The sequence below is a fragment of the Chiloscyllium plagiosum genome, unplaced genomic scaffold, assembly GCF_037043375.1.
Source record: "Chiloscyllium plagiosum isolate Xiang-an unplaced genomic scaffold, Cpla_swu_hap1 HiC_scaffold_10, whole genome shotgun sequence".
Classification (NCBI taxonomy): Eukaryota; Metazoa; Chordata; class Chondrichthyes; order Orectolobiformes; family Hemiscylliidae; genus Chiloscyllium; species Chiloscyllium plagiosum.
Window position 1 is genome coordinate 103261587 of NW_028270148.1, and position 26526 is coordinate 103288112.

General features: G+C 38.5%; 1 protein-coding gene across 5 annotated transcripts in view; it reads left to right on the plus strand.

Annotated features, from left to right (window-relative positions):
• The first annotated feature begins 3609 nt into the window (after window positions 1-3609).
• Window positions 3610-26526, plus strand: part of kiz (kizuna centrosomal protein) — a 188737-nt gene continuing 165820 nt past the window's right edge. The window contains exons 1-3 of one of the 5 annotated variants that reach the window (XM_087991617.1): window positions 3610-3844; window positions 16801-16863; window positions 18034-18190. In XM_087991617.1, the coding sequence (XP_087847743.1) occupies window positions 3780-3844; window positions 16801-16863; window positions 18034-18190 (285 nt within the window). In that variant the 5' untranslated portion in view covers window positions 3610-3779. Of the gene's footprint in view, window positions 3845-3914; window positions 4231-9478; window positions 9679-16800; window positions 16864-18033; window positions 18191-26526 lie in introns of those variants that run through there. The other 4 variants (XM_087991614.1, XM_043696535.2, XM_087991615.1 and 1 more) reach the window with 4 other exon arrangements.

Here is a 26526-nt window from a genome sequence, read left to right on the forward strand (position 1 = left end):
TAAAATCATCCAATGCACCGTGAAAATGAAGGGCAAAATCGGTCTTTGCACCTTAATCATCAGAGTAAGTTTGTGCCTAGGCCAACAGCTGTATGCTGCACTCAGTCGAGCCAGCCCCTGGTCCTAGTCATTGAATTCTCGGTTGCAAAGGTTAGAAGACCTCATATTAGATAGTTTTAGTTTCTCCCTACCAACAATTACAATCAGAGGGAAATAGTTGAATCTAGCACACGGGGGCATTGAAATTACTGTTTCAAGAGGGTTTAAATTGTAGCTAAATTGTGTGTGTGATTTTTAAAAATCATTTTCGATGTCGTTTCTGTTTCTAAGAAATATTTCTATGAGGGTTAATATTAGCGCTCGATGATGAAAAATGCCACAATGTGCTCCGTAGTTTTAAAACATCGCATTTACACAAGGCAGAATATCACAGGTTCAAAGCATATTAGTCTCGTAATTATTTTGACTTGCTGCTGAAGATCGATTATCCGTAACAGTCTTGGTCCCGCGTCCGTGGGAAATATCATCAACAGCCCCACATGGGGAAACACAACTTGTTTTGAGTATTGTTCGTCACTGGTTTGTCATGTCTATCGATCGGAACAATCCATCATCACTAGACGATGTAGATTATAATATGTTGTGTTAATTATTAACGCCGTTCCAATGTAAGCATCACTGTATGTGTGAAAAGAAATGCAAAGCTTTCTGAAATAACCAATTATTTTGTTTAGTTTTTGTTTAGTTGTTATCGCTTATGCTCACGATCCAGTTGTACAATGACGCGACGAAGCAATATTCCACCACTGGCATTTCTATTCTGATGAGAAATAAAATTTTTATCCTGGAAAAAATAACATCCAGCCAAAAAATAATGCAATAGACGAGGGATGTAGTAGAAAGCGAAGCAGCATCGTGGTTTCATTTTCAAAAGTGCTCAATTATTAGGACTTTACAAAAGGGAATCTAATGGAGGAAAGGCCAAAGGCACTCAGACAGTGGCTGTTCCATACATTGCATCCTATTAACTCAGGTTGTAACTCTTAAAAGATGATAGCAGCAGATGATTCCGTGTAAGCGCTGTTTTAGCTCTGACATTATTTATAGAGCCTACTAATAGCGCTAACAGTGGAAACCAGGGCTAATTAAGCGTCCTCTCGGATGCTCGCACCATTTGACCCGTGTTACTATCGCTGTCCTGGAGTGCAAATGGGAAAAGAGAGGACGAGGGTTAACTAACTGAATCGATCTACATAAGAAGCTTTGTTTATAGTTTATTAAACATACAACTTGAATAGACTAATTATCTGCATGTTACATATGTTTGACGACCAATCTGTCATCATGAACAATGCTTTCACTTTTATGTGTTGGGAGATTCGGAACGCTTACAAGAGTTCTAACGCGAAAAGCCTATCCCTCAGTTTGGCAGCTCTTCTAGCGGAAACAGTGAGAAAGTAACAAATATTATGAAGCAAAATATTGGAAAATGTTACTATGTGTTTAAGATGCGATACATTAACAATTAGGAATGGTAAGAGTATAGCGCAATATTGAACTTTAGTTGTAATATTATTTTAAAAGATGGATTTTTAATATTATTTAGAAATACTTTGGAGGAAATACAGCCTCGCGTCTACATGAGCGAAAGTTATTTTAATGAGTTTCAACGAGTTTATACAAATTATAGTGATTAACGAGATTATTTGGCAGATCTCAACATCACACTCAACTTTTTATTATGTTGTCGACGTGTGACACAATATGAACAAAGTAAATTTGAAATTCACAACGCGGATATTATTTATTTAATGTGTTATGAACAACTGTTGATATGCATCATGATTATACTTGTATATCACGTCTCTGCAATTTTAAGGACCTATATTAAATGTTCCACATCAACGTTTTGTCTAACTAATTATAGTTACATTTATTGTCGATAGGTCTTTGTGAGGTTGTTGATCACGATCTTTTATTTTGTTGCGAAGATCTGCCTGGAATAAAGTGAAACAGATGCTCCTGTGTTTGTCAGCTGTTACTGTTTGTAAAAGGTCAAAGTAGGAGGCAGAGAAGGACCAGGCAACGAAGCAATTAAGTAGAGAAGGCAGAATGCTGCAGACTGGCTCCAAATTTATACAAGAGAGATGGGGCAAAAGAAGGTATAGAAGTAGCGGTGCAGTATAAAATCAAAGGAACTTCATACTCCACATTAACATAGTTATTTATTCATTGAATTTTTGTTTCCATCTATATCCAGCACACATAAAATATGCACTTCAGAAGGGCTCATTATTCCAAGAGAACTGAACCATAAGACATTCTTTTCTTTAGTCAAATAGATTTAGTTTATCTTGATTCAATTCTCTAATTTGTTGCCTAATCGTGACAGAATTACTAAAGTTGTATAATTGCACGAATGTATAAGCTCCTTTTTACTTTGCACAGATGGTATCTTGTGAATAATCGCAAAAATTGATTTTTTTAAAGATATGCTTAACCCTTAATATATACGGAATCTCATTGTCACCAGAGATATTGCAGAGTTTCGGAAATAGACAAAAACAATCCGAATTGCTTTTTGGGTGGCACAGTGGTTAGCACTGCTGCCTCAGGCGACTGACTGGGTGGAGTTTGCACATTCTCCCCGTGTCTGCGTGGGTTTGCTCCGATTTCCTCCCACAGTCCAAAAATGTGCAGGTTAGGTGAATTGGCCATGCTAAATTGCCCGTAGTATTAGGTGAAGGGATAAATGTAGGGGAATGGGTCTGGGTGGGTTGCGCTTCGGCGGGTCGGTGTGGACTTGTTGGGCCGAAGGGCCTGTTTCCACACTGTAAGTAATCTAATCATAATGGCGTTAACAGACCTATTTAACATTTAGATCCTAGAAACGTTTTGTTTTAATCTTTGTTAGGAAACGGTTTCTTGCAATTTATGAATAATTTATGTTCATTTAAAATAGAGTCATCTAATATCCCACAACGTATCATGTGCACAATAATATCGGAGAGTTAAAATACAAGTTTTCAGTATTGCACTCTTACGCTATCCAGTTGCAATTCTACACCCAAATAGTGTCATTTACACACACATTGACATATGGTTAGATATTTTTATGGTTTGGATGATCAGATATTGGGAATGCTTTTCGTGAAACGAAACTTAGCACAGAAGACTTATCAGTTCCTTCACAGGTAAAATCATGAAGGTTCAGTGGATTTCCTTCAATTGTTACGGTTGGCATAATTGATACAGGTCCAAACGTGCGCAAGATAAAAGAGAATATAAATACAGAGTGCAGGACATGATTTGCCGACCCACTACATATTGGCATGATTTGTGCAGCATTTTGCAATATAATGAAGATATGCTGCATTGAGGAGTTGCAGGTGTGAATCTTCTGATACTTGTTTGCTGTTGACAAAGTTTACCTTAGCGACAATTTGTCATAAAACCATGAATACATGATACTGACTTTTACGTTGTCTATCCAATTGAAATTCTCCTGCTCAGTTATACCAATCTCATCCAGCAATCATTTTCTGAACTGAGTGGATGGCCATCTTTTGTAGTTTAAAAGCACGCCCTTTTGTTTTTGAGCTGCACTTCTCAATAACAGCGAACATCCTACAATTTTCTAATTACTCACAATTACTGCAGTGACATAAATCCACCAACTAAATGTATATTACAGTTGAAGCATGTTGGTGGGGTGGGAGTAATGGGACTGGGCGCGGTTGCTATGGTAACGCTGCAAGCCGGTGCTGGCTGTGGCGGACATGGCGGCTAACGATCCGGCCTTCCTGGAGAAATTGGGCGAACTGCAGCGGCAACTGCACGGCAGGTGAGCTTCCAGTTTTCTCTCTCTCTCGCCCAACCCTTTCCTGGTTTCGGGATCGTCTCGGAAGAACGGTAATTCCGTCCTCCCCCTCTCAACGGCGCTAGGCCACGGCCTCGTGCCTGCAGGCCTCACGCGAAGCCTCGGGCTCGAGTGCGAGGCTAACCAGCGGCCGCGATAAGTAGATCGAGTCTGTCGCCCGTCGGGGTTTTCCAGCCAATCGCAGTTGCACCGTTTGGTTTAGCATGGACCAGAAACTCACTTGCTCTTGAAGAGCTGTGAGTCGATTTTCAAAACGAGATACAACCAGACGCAGGTCCCATTTTGACTAAGAAATTTTTGTTTTTATAATGACATCTCAAGAACTCCTATGGCTTTTAAAATTCAGGGAAGTACTTTTTTAAAAGTATAGTTTTGCTTGTAATCAAACAAATGGGGCAGTCTAATGTTGCTTGTGTCTTTTAAAATCACAGTCAGACTTTTCGAAGTTTCTGTTCAGAACTCCTCTAATTCAACAAGTGCTCTGAAAACGTTTGCTCCAGATGGGGCTTTATATGTCACTCAAAATGAATGATACCTGACTCATCTGTCTTCCATTTGTGTGCTTAAGAATTTCCTAAATTCCATAACTCAGAATTCTACAATCCTTCAACTCTGGGCTTCTTGTGCACAGTGTAACATTTTTTGTCGAATCAATGTATATGTACGGTTTTCCGTTATTTAGGCTCCAAACTCTGCCTTTTGAGTTCCTTAAGTTCTGTGCCTGTGCACTTCCCTCCTGACAAAGGAGCAGCACTCAGAAAGCTTGTAATTTCAAACAAACCCGTTGGACTACAGCCTGGTGTCTGGCTTTGTCCACCCCAGTCCAACACTGGCAACTCCACATTTTGAGCTCCTTAACATCAATGTCTTTGATTAAGTGTTTAGTCTTGTGTCCTAATATTTCTTTCTTTGGCTTCATGCTGGATTTTGTTTGGTTACACTCCTGTGAAGTGCTTTGGAACATTTTCCAGGGACAGTGCTTCCCAAACGTTTTCCCATTGTGAGGCTTCAAAATTGCTATGACCCCTCAGTCAGAACTGACAAAACTGAGGCCTGTTGTAACTTGGTCAGAGCTTCATGGCAGCATTTGCTGCCTCCGAACTTGTGACCACAAAATTTCAGCTCCCAATTGAGGCCCTAATCCTCACTTTGGAAAGCTGTGTCCTTTAGTACAAAAATTACCATCTATACGTAGAATTACTGCAACATTGATACATTCTTGGCATTTCTGGAAGTGTAGATGTCAATGGCAAGGCCAGCATTTATTCATCCTGAATTCTCCTTGGAATGATGGTGGTTAGCCATCTCCTTAGATCGTTGCAGTCACTATGGTGTGAATGCTCCCACAGTACTGTTATGAAAGAAGTTCCAGAATTGTGACTCAGTGTCAGTGAAAGAACAACAATATATTTGAAAGTCAGGATGGTATGGGACTTGGAGTGACTTTGTAGATGGTAATATTCCTATACACTTGTAGCCCATGAACCTCCAGCTGTTGTTGACTGTAGTTTGGAAGATGATATTGAAGGAATAGTAGAAATTTGAGGTTTATTAAATAGTTCTAATGGAGTCTACTTTAAATATATAAAACAGATTGTCATACCTAAGTAAGGTTTTAAATAACATTGCTATTTTTCACAACACTTGATTTCTTTGATTTATCAATGCTTTCACTAGTATAGGATAGCCAACTTTTAAAGATTAAAAATGAAAAGAAAAATGTTTTATCCAATTAAGAATCACAAGTATTTAATTCCTTTCAGAAATGTTCTGGATTATTTAAGATTACAGCTTCAGTCCTGGGAAAGTGATGGAAAATGTTGATTGATTTTTCAGTATGTGTTATGTTCAGGGTGTTAGCTAGTGACAGCTCTCGCAGCACATGTTTGCAATCTCTGATGTTTATTTATTCTAAGTGTTCCTTAACTTTAAATTTGCCAGAATGGATAGTTTCAGTGTAACCGCCAACACAGTTTACTGAATACATTTGTGGTAAAAATTCCAGTTGTCATTTCTGCATTTAAAGGTGATCAATTTTCAAAAAAATAAGATCCAGTAACTAAAGTCACTCTAAGTACTAAATGCCTAATTATATTCTCACTGTAATTAGAACAAAAATATTGGTTGTACTGAAATGGATTTTTAATATAATTTTTGATCCTTTTTCACAATGTTTCCTCAACTGCAGGAACATTATTTAAATTTTGAGCATGTATTGAAACAAATAAAAACAAAGTGCTGGAGAGACACAGCAGCTCTAGTAAAATCTATGAAGAGCAAAACCAAGCTAATGCTTTGAGTCCAAATAAATCTTTTTTGGAGCTGTAGTTTTTAAAAATTTTTGGTAGGAAGTTCTGAGTTGATTTACATGGTAAAGTATATTTTTAAAATATGCAAATAGATAGAACAGAATATAAAAAATTAGTGCTTTTTTTACTTAGGTACTTCTCACAAGGTCAACATTTTCAAAATATTTTCTGACACTTAGAGCTTGGACTCCATAAAGAAGAATCATAGAATCGTAGATACGTACAGTATGGAAATAGACCCTTCGGTCCAACTCATCCAGGGTGACCAGATATCCTAATCTAATCTAGTCCCATTTGCCAGCACTTGGCCCATATCCTTCTAAACCCTTCCTATTCATATTCCCATCGATATGCCTTTTAAATGTTGTAATTATACCAGCCTCCAGTACTTCCTCTGGCAGCTTATTTCATACATACATCACCCTTTGTGTGAAATATTTGCTGCCTAGGTCCCTTTGAAATCTTTTCCCCCCTCACCTTAAATCTATGCCCTCCAGTTTTGGACTCCCCCATCCTGGGAAAAAGACCTTGTCTATTTACCTTATCCATGCCTCTCATGATTTTATAAACCTTTGTAAGGTCACTGCTTGCCCTCTGACGCTCCAGGAAAATAGCTCCAGCCTATTCAGCCCCTCCCTATAGCTCAAACCCTCCAACATCCTTGTAAATCTCTTCTGAGCCCTTTCAAGTTTCACAACAGCTTTCCTCTAACAGGGAGTTCAGAACTCAACACAGTACTCCAAAAGCGGCCTAACCAATGTTCTGTAGAGCGGCAGCTCCTATACACAATGCACTGGCCAATAAAGGAAAGTATACCACGCACCTTCTTTACTATCCTATTTACCTATTACTCCACTTTCAAGGAATTATGAATGCGCTCTCCAACGTCTCATTGTTCAGCAGCATTCCCCAAGACCTTAACATTAAATGTATAAGTCCTTCCCAGATTTGCCTTTCCAAATTGCAGCACTTCTCATTCATTTAAATTAAACCCCATCTGCCACCCCTCAGCCCATTGGCCCATCTGATCAAAATCCCATTGAAATCTGAGTAAGCTTCTTTGTTGTCCACTACACCTCCGATTTTGGTGGCTTCTGCAAACTTACTAACAGTACCACCTGTGTTCACATCCAATAAATGATGAAAAGCAGTGGACCCAGCACCAATCCTGGTGGCACACTACTGGTCACAGGCCTCCAGTCTGAAAATCAACCCTCCATCTTCTACCTTTGAGCTAGTTCTCCCTGTATTCTATGCGATCTAACCTTGTAAACCAGTCTATCAGAGGCAAAGTAATGTAAAAGATATGAAAGAAAGTCAAAAGTTGCTGTAAAAACTAGGTTTAGAAAGTACCTGAGGTGAGAATAGCACAGTTAATATTTCAGATCAATGACCTTTTGTTGAAACTATTTGATATGGTGGCTCAACTGCTTCCTCACAGCACCAGGAACCCGGGTTCAATTCCTCAAGTGTCTGTCAGTGGGGAATTTGCACATGCTCACCATGTCTGCGCGGGTTTCCCCCGGGTGTTCCAGTTTCCTTCCACAATCCAAAGATGTGCAGGTTAGATAGATTGGCCATGATAAAATTTCCATAGTGTCCAAGGATCTGTAGGTGAGTTTTACAGATATGGGAAATGCAGGGATATGGAGAGGGTGTGGGTCTGGGGATGATGTTGTTTGGAGGATCAGTATGCATTCGTTGGGCCGAATGGCCTAATACCACACTGTAGGGATTCTGGATGAAAAGGTGCAGACCTGAAACTTTAAATCTATTTTTCTTTCTACCGATGCGGCGTGACCTGCTGAGTATTGCCGCATCTTTGGGTTTTCAATTCATAAAGAAAGAAACTTGATTCATCATTAACAGTTGAATGATATAGAATATTTGCACAATTTCAGTAATTTTGTCTTCACTCCCATCTCCCTTTCAAGAAAAGCTCACTTGTCCATCATATTGAGGCAAGCAGGTATCTTGAAAATTTAAAAAAAAATTTATTTTCCCTCAGTGGTTTCACATCACATCAACATTCTCCAAAAGTATTCTAATTGAACAGTACATGACACATGAAAATACCACTTAATTATGCCTCAAATTCAGCAATCCATTATAACAGTTCATCATTTTGGAGCTCAAATTATCTTTATATGGACCTGTTTTATTTCATCAAGTTCCACTTAACCACTATTTACAGTCTTGTTTTGGTACCATTGACCACCAATAGCACTTCCTGTTAATTTGTTGAGAGTGTGTTCCTGGAAAAGCACAGCAGGTCAGAAAGAAGGATTCCGGCCCTAAACGTCAATTTTTCTGCTCCTCGGATGCTGCCTAACCTGCTGGGCTTTTCCAGCAACACTCCACTCTGATCTCCAGCATGTGCAGACCTCACTACTTCCTATTAATTGTTGATGCCACTATCTTCAAAGCTATAATTTGTCCTGAAATGGTGCTACTTACTCTCTTAGGGCAATATTTATAATCACTGCAGTTGACTGCCTCAAAAAAATAGAATATTATTACTCAGATTGAAGCAGTATTTGAGCGGTAACAGAGCGGGTTGTTACAATCCTAATGTCTTAAGAAGATTGGGAAAAATTAGGGAAGCAGAAGCATGAATGTTAGTTCTCTTTATTTGGATTTACGCAGTTACTTTCCTGCAGGAATCAAAAAGGAAGGTCCTTTGATTTATTTTTCTTGAAACGGGCCGCAGATTTCTTTTTGTTTTTTTTGCGATCCCAGCAGTTAGCATTACAGACAAATGTGAAAGGTAATTTGCAATGTTTCACTGTTTTTGAAGCTGTGTATTCTAATATTGATGTGGAAACTACAAAATTAAAATAACAATGTTAAATATATTTTAATTAATTAATTGTTTTTGCAAATTTAATTCCAGGAGGGTTAGGTCACTTCGAATTTGGTTAAGAATAAATGATTCTTATGAGGCATAGTCCTCTGCAGATTTATGGAACATATGTATGGTATACTTAGTGAGCTGCACAGTCTATGGTAGTCTAATGTTGATGCTTGTTCAATGCTAAATTGAAGAATTTCAACTTAACTGCTCAGCAAGGACATTGCCAATGGCTTTGTTCTAGAATTGGCAAAATACTAACTAGGTTTCTTGCTCTTGACTAGGAGAAAGTGAGGACTGCAGATGCTGGAGCTCAGAGGCGAGAGTGTAGTGCATGAAAAGCACAGCAGGTCAGGCAGCATCCGAGGAGCAGGAGACTTGACATTTCAAGCATAAGCCCTGATTCCTGATGAAGGGCTTCTTCCCGAAACATCGATTCTCCTGCTCCTCAGATGCTGCCTGACCTGCTGTGCTTTTTCGGCACTACTCTCTCGACTTCTTGCCCTTGACCACATTCTACTGCACCTGAAAGTGCACTGTGGACATTGGCTGAGGACAGTGTTAAGTATGGATGTGATGACTCTCCTACCCGATATTTCATTGACCTGACCCACATGAGGAGTGGCATTTTGTACCAGGTATTGATGCTAGAGGTGCAGCTGAATCTTGCAATGAGCTTGCAATCTTCAAGAAAAGTGGGCTAAAGTTAACTTACAATTCAGGCTCAACTGAAGTAAGGTTTAATGTGTAATCTTTATCTCTGCATTCTCTTATTTTTGTTCAGTTGTTCATGTAGACTTTTCTTGTTTGATAATCAGTACAAGTACACAATCCTTTATCCGAAACCCTCGGAGCCAGCTGGTTTTCGGAATTCAGAAGTTTTCGGATTTCGGAATAAGTGACGGTTTAATGGTGGAATAAAATAAACTTACCAAACAGCAGACGCACCTGTGAGTACTATGAGTGCTGAGACAGAATTGATGCCTACCAGTGCTGGGCCATGCCACCATGTCACACCTGAGTGACGTGGGTCAAGTGGTTGTGGAGTTGGGTTAACTGTTTGCATGCCAAACAACCTTATTGTGGAGAAAAAAGCTTCACGAAAATCTTTGGATTTCGGATAAAGGATTGTGAACCTGTACCTCCTTTCAAGTATGAATGGAGACATGCAAGTTTTAATTTCAACTTCAGCATTTAGTTTAACAAGTGAAAAATGTAAAAATAAACTTTTCTTGAAATAAAAGTCTTTGTTCAACAATTTGAGGGTGTCTCTCAGTAGCATTAATATGCAATTACGTTGTTTTGGCAGCAGGAAATGAAACACAGCCATTAAAATAGCAGGCAAAGTATGCTTATTTAACACAAAACTGTACCTCATTCCAATTAAAATGTAGTTAACTAAATTTCACTGCAGGAGCAAAAGCCGATTATGGTTTTCTTCAGTGAAAGAAAAATAAATTTTATTATCTGCTACTCTGAGAAAAATAATGAAGATAGGACTTCAAACATTTATACATAAAGGTATAAATTTAGAAAGTGTCCAATATAAAAGGAAGATGAAAAAGTCCTTAGTGTGCTTAAGGTGTAAGATTATAATCATTATTTTTGGATCATTAGCATAAGTGAACATGGCAGTGAACATGGTAGAATCATGGAATCCCTACAGTGTGGAAACAGGCCATTCGGCCCCATTAGTCCACACTGACCCTCAGAGTATCCCACCCAGGCCCATTCCCCTATCCTATTTCTCTACATTTCCATGACTAATGCAACTAACCTACACATCCCTGAAAACTATGGGCAGTTTAGCATGGCCAATTATCCTTTGAATTCTCGGTTTCTTCTTAATATTTATTATCTTCGGGCTTTCTTTATGTAAAAGAGAGAGTTTAGTCAGCTAGTCTAATTCTCCAGTTAAAAATCCATCTCTCACATTCTTTCTGCCAAAACCAGCTAATTTAATTAAAAGGAGAAAGTGAGGACTGCAGGTACTGGAGATCAGAGTTGAAAAGTGTAGTGCTGGAAAAACACAGCAGATCAGGAGAATTGATGTTTCTGGATTATGAAACGTTGATTCTCCTGCTTCTTGGCCTGATCTGCTGTGCTTTTCCAGTGCCATACTTGAAATATTTTGTGCAAGAAAAAGATATTACAAACACTACATTGGACAAACAGGCAGAAAACTAGTCACCAGGATACATGAACATCAACATCAACTAGCCACAAAATGACATGACCCACGCTCACTAGTATCCTTACATATAGATGAGGAAGGACACCACTTCGATTGGGACAACACATCCATCTTGGGAGAAGCCAAACAGAGACGTGCACGAGAATTCCTAGAAGCACGGCATTCCAACCGGAACTCTATCAATGAACACATCGGGTTATACCCCATCTACCAACTCCTGAGAAAAAGAACAGGAAATGGTATCACCACTGGAAATGACATCACCAACCCAAAGAAACCCAAACACATAAGTAGAAAGCAGGATTCATGTACATTGCTTCGCCTGAGGCCCATTGATGATGTTACCTAGTAGGGTGACAAAATGTCTGGAAATGAACCTCCCAGCTCAGCAAGCAAACCTACATCCAGAACCTCAACCTGGGCTACAAATCTTCTCAAAACTTGTTGTATTTTATCTGTTTCTTTTTAATAGCTGTTACTATTGATAGACTAAATCAATCACTATAAATGCCGGAGGAAACATCACAGAAGCGCTTCACAGGAGGCTCCCAAGCACTGAGGATGTCACCTAGACAGGGGACGAAACGTCTGCAACACAAATTCCCAGCTCGGCGAACAGAACTACAACAACGAGCACCCGAGCTACAAATCTTCTCCCAAACTTTGAACACCTACGGGCAAAAGATGCTAAGACAAGCCAGGAAATGGGAATCCTGTGCCAACCGCCTAAGCGCCAGATACGAACAACTCTGGTTCCTGCACGAATGCCAAAAGAATTGAATCCTTCCAGTATGTGTCAGATACAGACCACCAGTCAACAACCCACAAGCCAGGGACATAGCCAGACAGAACGGATTCCGGATGATCCAGGTAATGATTACAGACGCACACAACAGACTTCACAAATACAGACAAGAAATTGCCCGCCTAAAATCGTTAATTTCAAAAACCACCAATCAGGAATGGACCCGGACCAGAGAACAGGCCATTACCATAGTACAGAACAGGACCACACATCGCAAAAAAAGGCACTAAAAGAAAAAATGGCCAAACTAACACACAACAGAGAGAACACCACAATGCACTCCTGGGTTAGAAACCTCTCCCACAGACAGCTCACAGACACCGGAAAGAACAATACTGGCCAAGGACTCAACTACAACCACAGGGATGCCAAGACAGCAGACCTCCTAGCATCACTAGAATGCACACTCAGAAACAATGGACTGACAGAAGAGACACAACAAACAGTGAGACAAAGTATCGTACCCTTGATAACAAGGAAAAGACAAACACATAACCTCAACCCCAAGGAGAGGGAAGCACTAAAAGCACTAAGAAACGATAAGAACATAATCATACTACCAGCAGTCAAAGGCAGAATGACGGTCATCCTGGACAAAGCAGAGTTCATCCAAAAAGCGCAACAACTACTTGCAGATACCAACACCTACCAAAAGAGGAAGTTTGACCCCACCCCACAGCTCACCAATAGGATAAACAACACACTGAGGAACCTACAAAAATACGGCCAGATAACCAAGTTTGACCTACAGAGAATGAAACCTGAAAGCAACAACACCCCCAGATTCTATGGATTACCTAAAGTGCACAAACCAGACATCCTACTCAGACCCATAGTATCACTATCAGGGACACCATCACACAAACTGGCTAAAGAATAACAGCAGAAACTGAAACACCTGATCAGCGGATCTAGGCACTCTATACAGTCAACACAGGAATTCTTGGACATCATCAGAAATATACACATAGACAAGGAAGAAACTATGGTCTAATTCGATGTAACGGCACTGTTCACCTCTATCGACAAAACAATAGCCAACCTGCTGGACATACAGAACAGACAACAAGACGGAGAACCTATCAACAAAGACTGCATACTCAAACTACTGGACCTGTGCCTCACAACACACTTCACATTCAACAACCAAATATATGAACAAATCAACGGCACACCTATGGGCTCACCCATCTCTGGACTCATAGCAGAAACGGTTATGCAAAGGTTAGAACAAACAGCCTTACCGCAAATTCAACCCAAACTCTGGGTCAGATATGTAGATGATACCTTTGTAATCATTAAAAACATAGAAATAGAGAATACACACCAGCTCATCAACGCCACACTCACAGGAATCCGATTCACTAGAGAGGCAGAAAAGGACAACCAACTCCCATTCCTAGACGTGATGATACAGAGAACACCTAACTGAGAATTCACCACAAAGGTATACAGGAAAGCCACATACACAGACCAAGTCCTGAACTACGAAAGCAACCACCCCAACATACACAAAAGAAGTTGCATCAAGACACTGTTCAAAAGGGCCACAACACACTGCAGTACACCAGAAGTGCAAAAAGAGGAAGAAGAACACCTATACAATGTATTCGCCAAAAACAGATACCCCCGCAATTTCATCAACAGATGCCTAAGGGAAAGACAACAGAATGAGGACATGCCACAACCCAAAGGACTAGCCGCACTACCATACATCAAAAACATTTCTGAACTGACAGCCAGACTACTGCGACCACTAGGACTCATAACAGCACACAAGCCAACAGCCACTCTCAGACAACAACTCACCAGGACGAAGGACCTGATACCCAGCATGAGCAAAACCAATGTAGTGTACAAAATCCCATGCAAGGACTGCACAAAACACTACATAGGACAAACAGGAAGACAGCTAACGATCCGCATCCATGAACACCAACTAGCCACGAAACAACATTACCAGCTATCCTTAGTAGCCACACACGCAGATGATAAGCAACATGCATTCGACTGGGACAACACTACTATTATAGGACAAGCCAAACAGAGAACAGCCAGGGAATTCCTAGAGGCATGGCATTCATCCAAGATTCAATCAATAAATACATTGACCTGGACGCAATATACCGGCCACTGCAACGGACAACTGGAAGCGGAAGATACAAATCACTATAAATGCCGGAGGAAACATCACAGAAGCACTTCACAGGAGGCTCCCAAGCACTGAGGATGTCACCTAGACAGGGGACGAAACGTCTTCAGCACAAATTCCCAGCTCGGCGAACAGAACCACAACATAGACTAAATACCAGTGGAGTGTAAGAATAATTTTACCTCAAATTAAAATACACAATCTGTGCATGCAGATCATCATACACATCTAGTGTTCAGTTGTATTCATTATACTTTGTTGTACAAAGTTCTATCACTATTAGAAAACAATCAAAGAGAGAGATTCTTGGTAATTTCACATTGTTCTTTTATTCCTGTAGACTTGCTTAAACACTTAAGGAAGAAAATAAGAAAGATGTTGCCTTAATATAAAATTATGTCACCTTTTAAAGCCATCTGAAAAGGCTTGCTTTAAAAATAATTATGCAGGAAAAAGTGCTTGTAGCCAGTTTCTTCATACTTGTGCCCTACAAATAGCAGATGTGATCAATAATTTGCTAATGTGTCTTTTTGGTAGCACTCACTGAAGGAAAGATGTTGAGTCAGGATACCAGGGGGCGTCTTTCCATTACACAATGCCATGGAATATTATAATTTCACATAAAAATAGAAGTTGCTATCAATGATGTACTCTTCTTCACCTGGCTGACCTATTATAGTCTTTGCTGATAGAACCAGCATAGAGATCACTGTGGTGAATTTATGATGATTTCTAATCATTTAAAACACAAAAGATTAATAAAAATATAATGACTTATACTGTTGGAAGTTGCTCAGTCCAAAAAGTTAGTGTTGATGATCTTTAAAAATATTTATTTTAATAGTTGTTTTCTGCTTTGGCCATTTTCATCTTTCCCTTGATTTCATGTCTATGTCAAAGCTTTTATTTTTTTCATGTACAATGATTTAAATGCAAGTTGTATTTTTGGCTCAACAGTCTGTATTTGTTAAGATCATTCAGTTTGGTTGAAGGGCCTGCTGATATTTTTCTTGTTCTCACACACTTTAGTCTACTGCAATGGGCACAAATTGGTGGTGAATGAGTATAAATCTCCATTGCTAACAGCACAAAATTTGTGGACAACTGTAAGCAAGGTGAATGATGAAAGATATTCTCTTGTTTACAGTAAAATTTAGGTTAATATAATGCAATTTGCTCTGAAATGTCAACCTAAATAACATGCTCAGGAATTGATGTGGGATTTGAACTTTCTGAATTTCTGACTCAGGTGGGAAATGTTACCAATAATTTTAGCGTATAAGAATGCACAGCAATTTAACTTTGTAACATAAAAGAGACACACATTACACACAGCTGCCACAGAATAGTAATTTACATGATATAATGCTATTTCTACAATTCTATTCCCTCTAATGTATTGTGAACAATACTGTTGGAAATAAACCAGTTTTATAATAATAAAAGCTATTTAGGATTTAAATTTTTGAAAATAGTCTCACTTTCAGATTTAAATGTTCATTCATCTTTGTTCTTCGATCAAATTCTCATTAAAGCAGATAATGTCTAATGCTGCTGAAGTTTTGTCTGGTATTGATTTGGTGGTAGCATGCATGAAACACAGGACAAAAGTAAGTTTGGTATACGTGTTTTGAGTGAACTAATGTATGCGGTTGTCCCATTGGATTGTAGCAGGTGATGAAGTTGTGATTGTAGGTTGTGAACTCAGAAAAGAAATAGCACAATCCTCCAAGAATTGTGTAGTATGGTTTCACTGTGTAACATAAGCTTTTAAAAACCTGAAACTATCCCCATAACCCGACATGTATCACGGCTGATTGACATAAACTGCACATCTTTGGACAGTGGGAGGAAACCGGAGCACCGGGCAGAAGTCCACACAGAAATGGGGAGAACATACAAACTCCACAACAGGTACCCAAGGCTGGAATAGATCCTGTGCCCTGGAACTTTATTGACATGTTTCAGTGTGCATGATTTTACATAGTAAGCTACGGTATTGTAAAAATGTAGCTATTCTTTCATACTATGTGCTGTTCTTGATTTTTCTTCAATACCTTGGCATTCACATGTTTATAAGTAGTTGATTCCATCTGTAATAACATCAAAAGTGTAAAACTAAAATTTAATTTGTTTTGTATATTAATTTATTTCATGAAATGTGTAATTGCACAATACTTGGCGGTTCACTGCTACCATCTCAAAGGCAATTAGAAATGGGTAGCCAATGCTGGCCTTGCCAATGATGCCCACATACTGTGAATGAATAAAAATATACAATTACAGAGATTGTAATGATTGGATCAACTTTAAAACCATTCGGTTGACATCAAATTAGTTTTTTCCTTGATAGTAAACCTTGCATGTATTTTGAAAGTGAGTATTTTCATCTTTCACTCATCAGGATAATTTTAAGAATGCCAATGTAAAGGGAAAAAAGAAATGACACTATGAGAGGAAAGTGCAGATTGGTTGCAACATGGACTTTGAATAAAGATTTTTGCCATGGAAAATGCACCAATTAGCAATGATTGACCGTTTCCTCATCTGCAAAACGCATAAGTTGTTTGTGAATTCTTTCAAAAACATTCTTAAATTTTTTTCTTTAGTGAGCAACAAAGACTAGAGCTGGAACAGAATCTTTTGAAATGTAAGAAGTCAAGTCGGTGGATGTAAGTATTGTTTTCCCTATATCCCTTTCATATTAAAGAGACCAGAACTATGTACTAACTCAAAGTATAATCTAATCAATATTCTGTACAACTTTAACATAATTGCTCCTTTATGCATTCTTCAACTAATTTGCTACTTCTAGCAAATGTAGTAGGAGCCAAGATCTTTCCTTTATTCCAATTAAACTTTTGCTTTAGAGTCTGTGGTTTCTTGACTCTTCATGTGATACATTTGTCTATACTGAAGTTAATCTGCCAAATACATGTTTCCTAAGAATTAAAGTGCAACATCTGTCACAGCATAACAAGAAGAGAGCAAACAGTTTGTGTCCATCTACTTGATCTGCCGCAGTACTGGTTGGCATGGCCACAGCAGATTTCCAGAGGTTCTTCATGTTTCGAGACTTAGTTTTCAATTAAATCCATCTAATACAACGATTCTAGAGAAGTAACCCTGGAATGTTAAGCAATGAAACCTCCTTCAAAGAGGACGTCTAAATATGTTTCTAAAAATTGAGTTGATGTACTCCTCCTGTGCATGTGTCTCATTCGTTCTTAACAGCTAATCCATCCCTTCAGATAAGAGTTGCAGCCCTGTGTTACATTTAGTGTGTTATTATCCCATATGAGTTTTCAAAGATTGGCCCAATTCAGGCTAGGAACTTATCACAGATGTCAAATGAGGCAATTCTCAAGATATCATGGTCTGGTCCAGCAAAAGCTTTGTGGAATTTATGAATGTTGCTCTAGAAACCTGCTATTTGACACCAGAACCAAAGTCTGTAGCTTTTATTACTGAGGAATTTACATGAAGAATTGCCACAGGCTATTGCATATGGAGCTGCATCTCTGAAAGATGAGCATCTTCAGGAAAGGCAGGGAAAAAGAAATGATCAGTGAAATTTTGAATTGCTGACCACAGACCAACCATGCATAAGTGGGCTTATATCAAAATGTGCCATTATTGTTTATTGACATACTTCCTTGCATTAATGTTGATATCATTTTTTCCACTTGTGCTGTGACCTGAATTATTATTTTAAAATTGTATTGATTTGACTTGCCATCTTCAGATGTTAAGTAAGCCTAATTTTTCCTATTTCTGAGCTCCTGTGAAATGCTTTTTCAACATTATGAAAGAAAACTCTTGTTTCTTTTTCTTAATTCCAGGCTAAAAAGAGCCAGGTTGAAAAGTTACTTGAGAGAATTGTGTGAACGGGAGAGAAAAGCTCAGCTTCGAAATCGTCAATTGCTCAAGGATTTTGAAAACATTGAAGCCCAAGTTGCAGCATTAACATCAAGTTCAGACACACTGAAGCAAATGAAGGTAGAGGATTGTCATCTGCTAGTCCAACAATTTGATATTTAGTAGATTTAAATTGAAAGGTTTTAAATTATGAAGTAGTTGTCTGAAAGTGATTACACGACAGTATCCTCATTGCCGATTTCAGAGGAAGTTACAAAACAGCAAAGTAGTTTGTAATCTTTGTATGATCTGCACATGAAGGCCATACCCTTAAAATTGCTTCCTAGCATTAATCTAGGATCAAAAAGGGTGGTGCTGGAAAAGCACAGCAAGTCAGGGAGCATCGGAGGAGCAGGCGATTCGATATTTGAAACATAAACCCTAATACATTACACAATGGACCTACCTGCATGGTCGGTCTATAGTGTAATGTATTTTGTTTTTGCCAGATATTCATATAATTCAAACATGTAGAATTAAATTGTGATTATCAGCGATGAATATCCAAGAAATTATTCAGTATTTACTGTATATTAATTAATTTAGATATGAGTTATGAAGGTTTTGTTTTCGTGCAGATTTATCAGTTGTATAAAAATGGACTTGAAACCCTTTTTCTTTCACACTGCATTTTTTCAGCACACATTTGGAATTGAATTTGTTTTAGATGGTGTTATTCCATATTGAACCTCATTCAATTTTCTGTGTTTGTTCATCGACAGGAAGTTTTTTTGATGATTTTATTATTAGTAGTCATCATGTTGATAGTCTCGGATTTAAATTTAGATTTAAAATTGGTGTACAAGAGATTCAGTTTGTATTATTTCTCAACTTGGACTCCCCTAGATGAGGAATCTTTTCCCAAATAAAATGTATGTTAGATATTATTAGCTGGGTATCTACATCATCTAATTCAGCTTCATTTGCAAAAGCTTTGTAACTCAGCACATATATTTCCCTAGATGACTCATTTTGGTAATGGCATTGTGCAGGATGGAACTGAGATAATTGTACCAAGAATGTTTCAGGTTTGCATCCTTGTTGACGCTGTAATAGTTGACCTCTACTGGAGTGTTTGTAAAATACTATAAAGCTTCTTAATTCATGTGTCAGGATGTAGGAAATGACTGCCAGAACTCCTGCTCTTGATTACTATTCAGTGACCCATACTGGCAAGTGCACGTATGTAAACACAGGTTTTCATTTTTCAACCACATGATTAAGGACCTTCTAATACTCATTGTCAAGGATCACACAGAAGAATGGCTATGAGACTGTTTTACAGCAAAAATGATATTTTCTGGATTACATTAATGTAATAATTTTACAAAAGAAACTATTTAAAAAGCATATAATCATAACAGTAATTGTGACAATATTTACTCTCTGTTTCATCAACTGTGTGACAACAATGCTTGATAATTAGTCAAAGGGTTAATGGTGTGATGAAAGGTGTAGTTTGCATATCACTTTTCAAGTTTGTATTTCAAACTAGCGCATATGCTTGTTGGTTCCTTTTTGGGAAGGGTGAAAAAGACAGGTTAGAGAATTGTATCAGAACCACACCTTATTGCAGAGAGCAGGTGATTGCAAACACCCAAAGTGTTTATGGAAGGTTGTTTATGCTGTGGCATTTATGGTGGAATAGCCATTGAAAAGCTTTAGTTGCTTTTGGTTTAGAATAATCCAGGATTGATTTCAATTTAGTTTAATAGCCAGAGATGGAAAGCTTTTAGGGCAGTTTTGGAGGCGATCTGAATGGATGATATATAAATATAGGTTTTTTTTGGAAAAGCATATAGGACAGTGCAAGGAAAATCCATTTATCTTAATGTATAAGTTTAGCTTATGAAACTTCCGTACCTGCAGCATTTCAATCAGAATCTTCAGAATATTGATTATTGACAAAGTCAAAGATTTCACTTTCATGGATAAAGGAAAGAACTGGGGTGAAGCAGTTAAGTTGAACATAAAGATTTAATGTAGAAGGATAATTTTCTAAATTTGAATCACTGTGAAGTGATAATTAGGTAATGAGAATTTGTTAACCTGTGTGTTTTAAGATCTTTAAAATTTCATTTTATATTTAGCTTGGATTGTGTAATGTATTTTATTATTAAAGAAAATCTGCCACCTTGTCTGTCTGTTTTCAGTGATTGACCACCACTTTAAATTTAAAATAAAATACATCCACGTTTCATTCTGTTATATAACTTGTCTAGTATTAACTACCAATCAGTTGGCTTATAGCAGTGGAAAATGATATTGATATTCACAAGACCAATTTTAATGATCTGTACATTTTGGATATCAAACAGAAATTGTATGTTTTCATTGCACAATTCAACTGCAGAACAAAATTTTTCACCAGTTCTCTCAAAGCTTAACCTGACTCCAACAATTTTCTTGCTTTATGAAACCCAATTTCCAGAATGGGTTTATATTAATAAAGTATTGTTTTCATATTTTGATTTGACTTATTGTTGTCACGTGGCTAAATACAGTGAAACATTTTGTTTTGCATGTAGTACAGGCATATCATAACAAACAAGGACATACAGATTGTAGGGTGTTTAGAGAGCGTGGGGCACACAAGGCTACGGCTACAAGGACATGCACAATCACCTTGTAGATTTGACCTTCGAGAGGTCCATTCAGCAGTCTAACAGCAGTAGGGAAGAAGCTGTTCTTGAACCACTTGGTACATGTGTTTAAGCTTCTGTATCTCCTGCTACATGGAAGAGGTTGGAAGAGAGTATTATTGGGATGTGGGGGGGTCTTTAATGATGTTGATTGGCTTTACATGGCAATGAAGGTATAGATGGCTTCGTGATGATCTGGGCTTAGTTCACAACTTTCCATGGTTTCTTCTGGTCCTAGGCATTGCAATTTCCAGACCAAGCCACTATATACCTAAATGGAATGCTTTCTGTGATGCATCTGTAAACATTGGTGAGGGTCATTATGCACGCAAATTTCCCAAGTTTCCTGAGGAAGAAGAGGCATTGTTGTGCCTTCTTGATGTTGCATCTACATGAGATGGAGAAAGTGAGGTCTGCAGATGCTGGAGATAGGGCTTATGCCCGAAACGTCGATTCTCTTGTTCCCGAGATGCTGCCTGACCTGCTGCGCTGTTCCAGCAACACATTTTCAGCTCTACATGAGATGATCAAGACAGATTGTTGGTTATCGTCACTCTAGGAACTTGATGCTCTTGACCCTCTCCACTTAAGTTCATTGATGTACAGAGGAACCTTGATTATCCAAAGGACATGGGTGGGGAGTATTTCATTCAAATAATTGAATTCCAGATAATCAAATGCCGGATAACATAGTTGAGCAAATCATCGGGATAATTGAGGTTCCTCTGTAGATAGGGACATGTCCTCCTCCTTTCTTCCTGAAGTCAATGATCAGTTCTTTTACTGACATTCAGGGATAATTTCGTTACCCTTTTTCACTCATTGATTGAGCACCATTCTTACTTCTGGTTTAATAGTAATCATCCATATTGCTGTGGAATAGCAGGATAATAGCAATTGCTTTCTCATCGTAGGCAGAGGCTGATGACTACACACTTCTGATGACCTTTTGTGTCCCATTATATATACCTCTTGTTTCCTTGTTATGAAATGATTCATGCTAATCTTGTTTTAGATTTTGGGAGACCATGCAAGCTTTCGGGATTGTATAAATTAAGCTTAAATTCCAATATTACATTGGTCATTTGAGATTTTAGCCAATAAGGCAACAGGAGACAATGTAGTGCAGTATCTTACTTATATTACAGTTTACTTATATTACAGATAATACTTCTTAAAGCAGGGTAGCGATGGACATATTACGACTTTTGCTTTCTGGTTCAGCTTAGGAAGCAGGTTGGCGCCTGATCTTTTGATCTCTTTCCAATGCCCCTTCCACTTCGAGCTGGAAGCAGGATAATTTTAATTTTTTTGCATGCCCTGGTCACTCTTTTGAAGCTACATTCGACAGCATTATCGGTGACATCCTGATTGGCCTCTGCTTGGTGAAGATTGTTGCTGATTGATCATGCTTCCCTTAAACTAATCTCTAACTGATTCTTAAGGGGGGATTAACATTAACTGATGTCATGTCCCATTATCTCCACATTCCTTAAGTTGTCAGTTATCCATGGGCCCATCCTCTTCATTAAATGTGGTTACAGTCTGTTCTGATATAACATAATAATTCTGTTCCTGTGCAATCCTGCGTTATAAGAAAATCGCATAATAACAGCACCATTTAAACCATTGTGGAATCGCGTTAAAGCCAATACAAGTGAGGAAGGTTTACGTTCTACAAATAATGTTCGAATTTCTTCAATGGCGTTATGGCCAATTCATGTTGAAAAAACACGCATTCCAGCAGAACCGACTGTATTGCCATTTTATGTGGTGCCTAAAAGTGGTCATTTTTTGCATGGTGTGATTTTTAATATAATAAAAATGTGGTTCGTAGGAAGTTCTATTGACTGCATATTGAATATCAGGTTGAATGTGTGCATCATAACAGTGAAAACCTACTGGAATTGTTCTTCTATAATGTCCATTTACTTTAGGAAATCATTCTTGAAAATGACACAATAGTGATGCTGAAAGTATTTAAACATAGTTTTATTTCTTGTATTCAGTGGTTGATTTATATCTCTTTTGAATATCTAAAAATTGATATGAGCGATATGCCGTTGCAAAGTGTGATTCATGTAAAACTGCTGTGTCTTGGGAGAGTGGAAATTAAATCCTATGCAAGTCTCTACTTTGCAGTGGATCTCTATAGCAGCTGTTGGATGTTTACATAAAAGAGGCCAATTACACTGTTGACAACTATACTGATAATGAAATTGCTGTTCATTGTGTCACCCTTTTTGACACTCAGCTGAAATAACTAATATAATTGGATGATTAGTTACTTATATGCATTATTTTTAAACATGAGTATGCTTTTTGCATTTTTTAAACTATACCTCAACAGCACTGCCAATGCCCAGAGTGAATTTCAGTTAGATGTTCCCAAGGAGGTGGGCAAATGCCTCAGTTGTACTGCATGTCTGGCATTGATGGCAAGACCTTTATTGCACCACAACATGTACAGCCCTGACAGAATGCTCTTTTGTTCCTGATGTTGTGTTTTTTGATGATTATAAATAATTCAGGAGCTTCACTGTACTGCCTTTGGGTTTTTGGTAAAGCAGAACTAACTAGCACAGCAGCTATTTTCCTTCATTAGAGCTTTCACTAGCAACTGGAAAAGAGCAGGGCATTTCCACTCAAGTGGTATCAAGTCAATTGATGTAACAATGGGTTATAGAAGGATCTAGATAAAATTGATAAAAGACCGAATTGCAGGGAATCAAATTTAAGTAAGTTAGTACAAGACCTAAAAAATTGATACAGAGTAGCTGCATCATCATTGAGACATGTGAGAAAAAGTTTTTTTTTAACATTTTGGACTTTTCAGTTTAAAAAGGAGATTAATAACAGCTACTTCAGAGGAATGTTTGATATTAAGTCAAATAGGAAATATCAAACATTTTAGATTTCAAACATACTAGGACAAGGGGAAGTTGTCATCAGTTGACCCTTGATTTCTGAATGAAGTTCACTCCAGGTTGCCAATTTCTGCAGTAGGCTGTTCTGATTGAACAGACTAATCCTTGAACTTCATATCTTTGGACAAACAGCACAGAACACTCCTCCATGAGGTAGTGCGATCCAATGTGCAGGATTTGCTTCCTTTTCTTTCCTTCTACGCTGCCAATTATCATTAAGACATTGCGACTCCAAAGTGTGATGTAATTTAGATATACTGTTGCCAGTCTGAATGATGGATAGCAAGCTCCTTCCAGTCATTCATGCCAAAGTTTTCATGCTTCAAGGAGAGTTTCAGAGTGCCCTTATTTCTTTATTCTCCCTTGAAAGTTTGGCTATTTGAGAGTTGAGGAAACAGGACCTGGCAGCAGAAGGTGATTTTTGGCCATCCAGACACAGACCAGTCTGTTGAAGTTGATTTGGCTAGATTTTTGCTTGAGTGCTTGTGGAGCTGGCTTTAAGAAGGACACGAGTGTTTGTTTGACAACATTCCTATTGAATGCAGAGAATGTGGCAGTGTATTGCTGCTGGAATTTCTCTTCACTCTTTTTTCACTGGGACACAGTCCAGCCCTGACTGCAATGTAGGAGTGTGGTGACAACAGCTGATCTATACAGTTAGACTTTTCTTGACATGTGGAGGTCTTGTTAAAACACTTGCTATAGTTTGCGGAATGCTGAGCTGATCCAGTGTTGTATGTTCTCACCAACAGTAGCTTCAACGTCATGGAGACTGCTCAACGTATTCCAGAGTCTGTCGTTCAACATATACGAAGAGTGGAATATTGAATGATGAAGTATGGGTTAATTTGAGGATTGCTTTGTAAACATTGTTGTGACAAGATGACAAAGGGTGATTTGGCTCTCTTTTTAACCCTTCTTGGTCAGGTACAACAAACCTTTCATTTTCCTTTAGCAAACATTTCAATTAAAATGTTATAAGGTCAAAATTCCGGAGCTCGTTGCAAGGTTTTTCTGAGTGAAAGGAAAGATTTTATTTGTTAATAAAGAGGGTAAAAAAATTTCGGGCGGCACGGTGGCTCAGTGGTCAGCATTGCTGCCTCACAGTGCCAGGGATCCAGGTTCGATTCCAGCCTCGGGCGACTGACTCTGTGGAGTTTGCACATTCTCCCTGTGTCTGCGTGGGTTTCCTCCGGGTGCTCTGGTTTCCTCCCGCAGTCCAAAAATGTGCAGGTTAGGTGAATTAGCCATGCTAAATTGCCCGTAGTGATAGGTGAACGGGTAAATGTAGGGGAATGGGTATGGGTGGGTTGCTCTTCGGAGGGTCGGTGTGGACTTGTTGGGCGAAGGGCCTGTTTCCGCACTGTAAGTAATCTAATCAAACGTAACACCATAGTTGATTGGTGTCCTTAACAATGACAAAGTTTATAAAACATCTTTAACTTCTTGCTGGGTGGTTATTTCCCTAATTTGCTTTTTCACAGGGAATTGTTGATGTAGAAACTGGAATAGAATGTTCTTGTTAGAAATTAATTTCTCCTTCTCTCTGGTGTGCTACTCAGACTGGCTACTGAAATATACCACATTTTAATATTCACAAAACTGGTTTCATTACCTTTCAAGTTGATTAACTGTCAAGTGAGCCTTTCATTCTTCAGTTCATAGGATGTGGACATAACTGCTTCGGCAAGTATTTTTTGCTCATCCCAATTGCTGTTGAGAAGATGGTGAGTTAACAATTTGTGAACTGCTGTAATCCATAATCTTTGAGGTGGATAGTCACTGTCAGGTAGATTGTAACTTATTTTTGGAGGTTGTCACCCGGTGCTTGATGTTTGTCCAGATTTTAAAGTATTTATTTAAGATTTCATTCTGTAGACATTGCCCGTTGTTTCATGATGATCCAGTCGCAGGATAGTGATGGAGTTTCGTGGAGATTGAAATTTTTGGAACATAATTCCCAGAGCCTTGTGATGTACCGAGTTGGACTTTGATTAGGTAGACAAATGCAGTGAAGAGTTCCTGTTGGAGTTTTTGGTACTTTTCTTGGATTTGTCAGCAGCAAAGACCAGGTTTGAATCTCCTCTGACAGGACTGAACCGAAATTGTGTCTCTGGGTGGATTTCCTTAGCTTCTGTAGCTCTCTCATAGATGATAGTTCAGCCATGGATTCTATAACAGAACATAACCTAAAAAATGTCAGCTGCCACAAAGAGTTCACAAAGCATTCTTTATAATTTTTTTTTCCCAGCATTGTCATCTTTGAGATGAGAAACATTGTCATGTGAGTGAAAGAAATTTTGTTCACTTGACCTTGGTTTATAAATGGTGGCTTCATTAAAGCCATGTAGGCCTTTTTGAACAGCAGAATTTTGCATCTTTCATATTTTCTCTTCCCACCACGTGTTCCTTATCTTCCAGATTTGTATTTGGGCATCAACCTTGAGCTGTTGGAATGCTGCCTTTTTGATTTCAACCTTGAAGTGTTCCACAACTAAGGCTACTCATTTTTGATGTAGGAGTTTATGTATTTCAGCATAGTTCTGAACCAGTTCTGATAATAATCTTGCTTGAACCCAGTAGTTTATTTTTGTTCCTTCAAAACCTTTTCCTGGGATTAGTCTCACAATGAATATGCATGGTACAGAATTTTCGTTTCAGCAGCAGAAAGAGCGGGAGCATCGACCAGGGGGCTGACAGGAAGGTGAGTCACTGATTTAAAAACTTACCTTGTGAAGCAGTGGAGCACATGCTGAGTAGGAGCAGAAACGGGACTGCTGAGAAAGTGAAGTAATATACAGAGGAACCTCGATTATCCGAACGAGTCAGGCCGGCAGTAGTTTGTTTG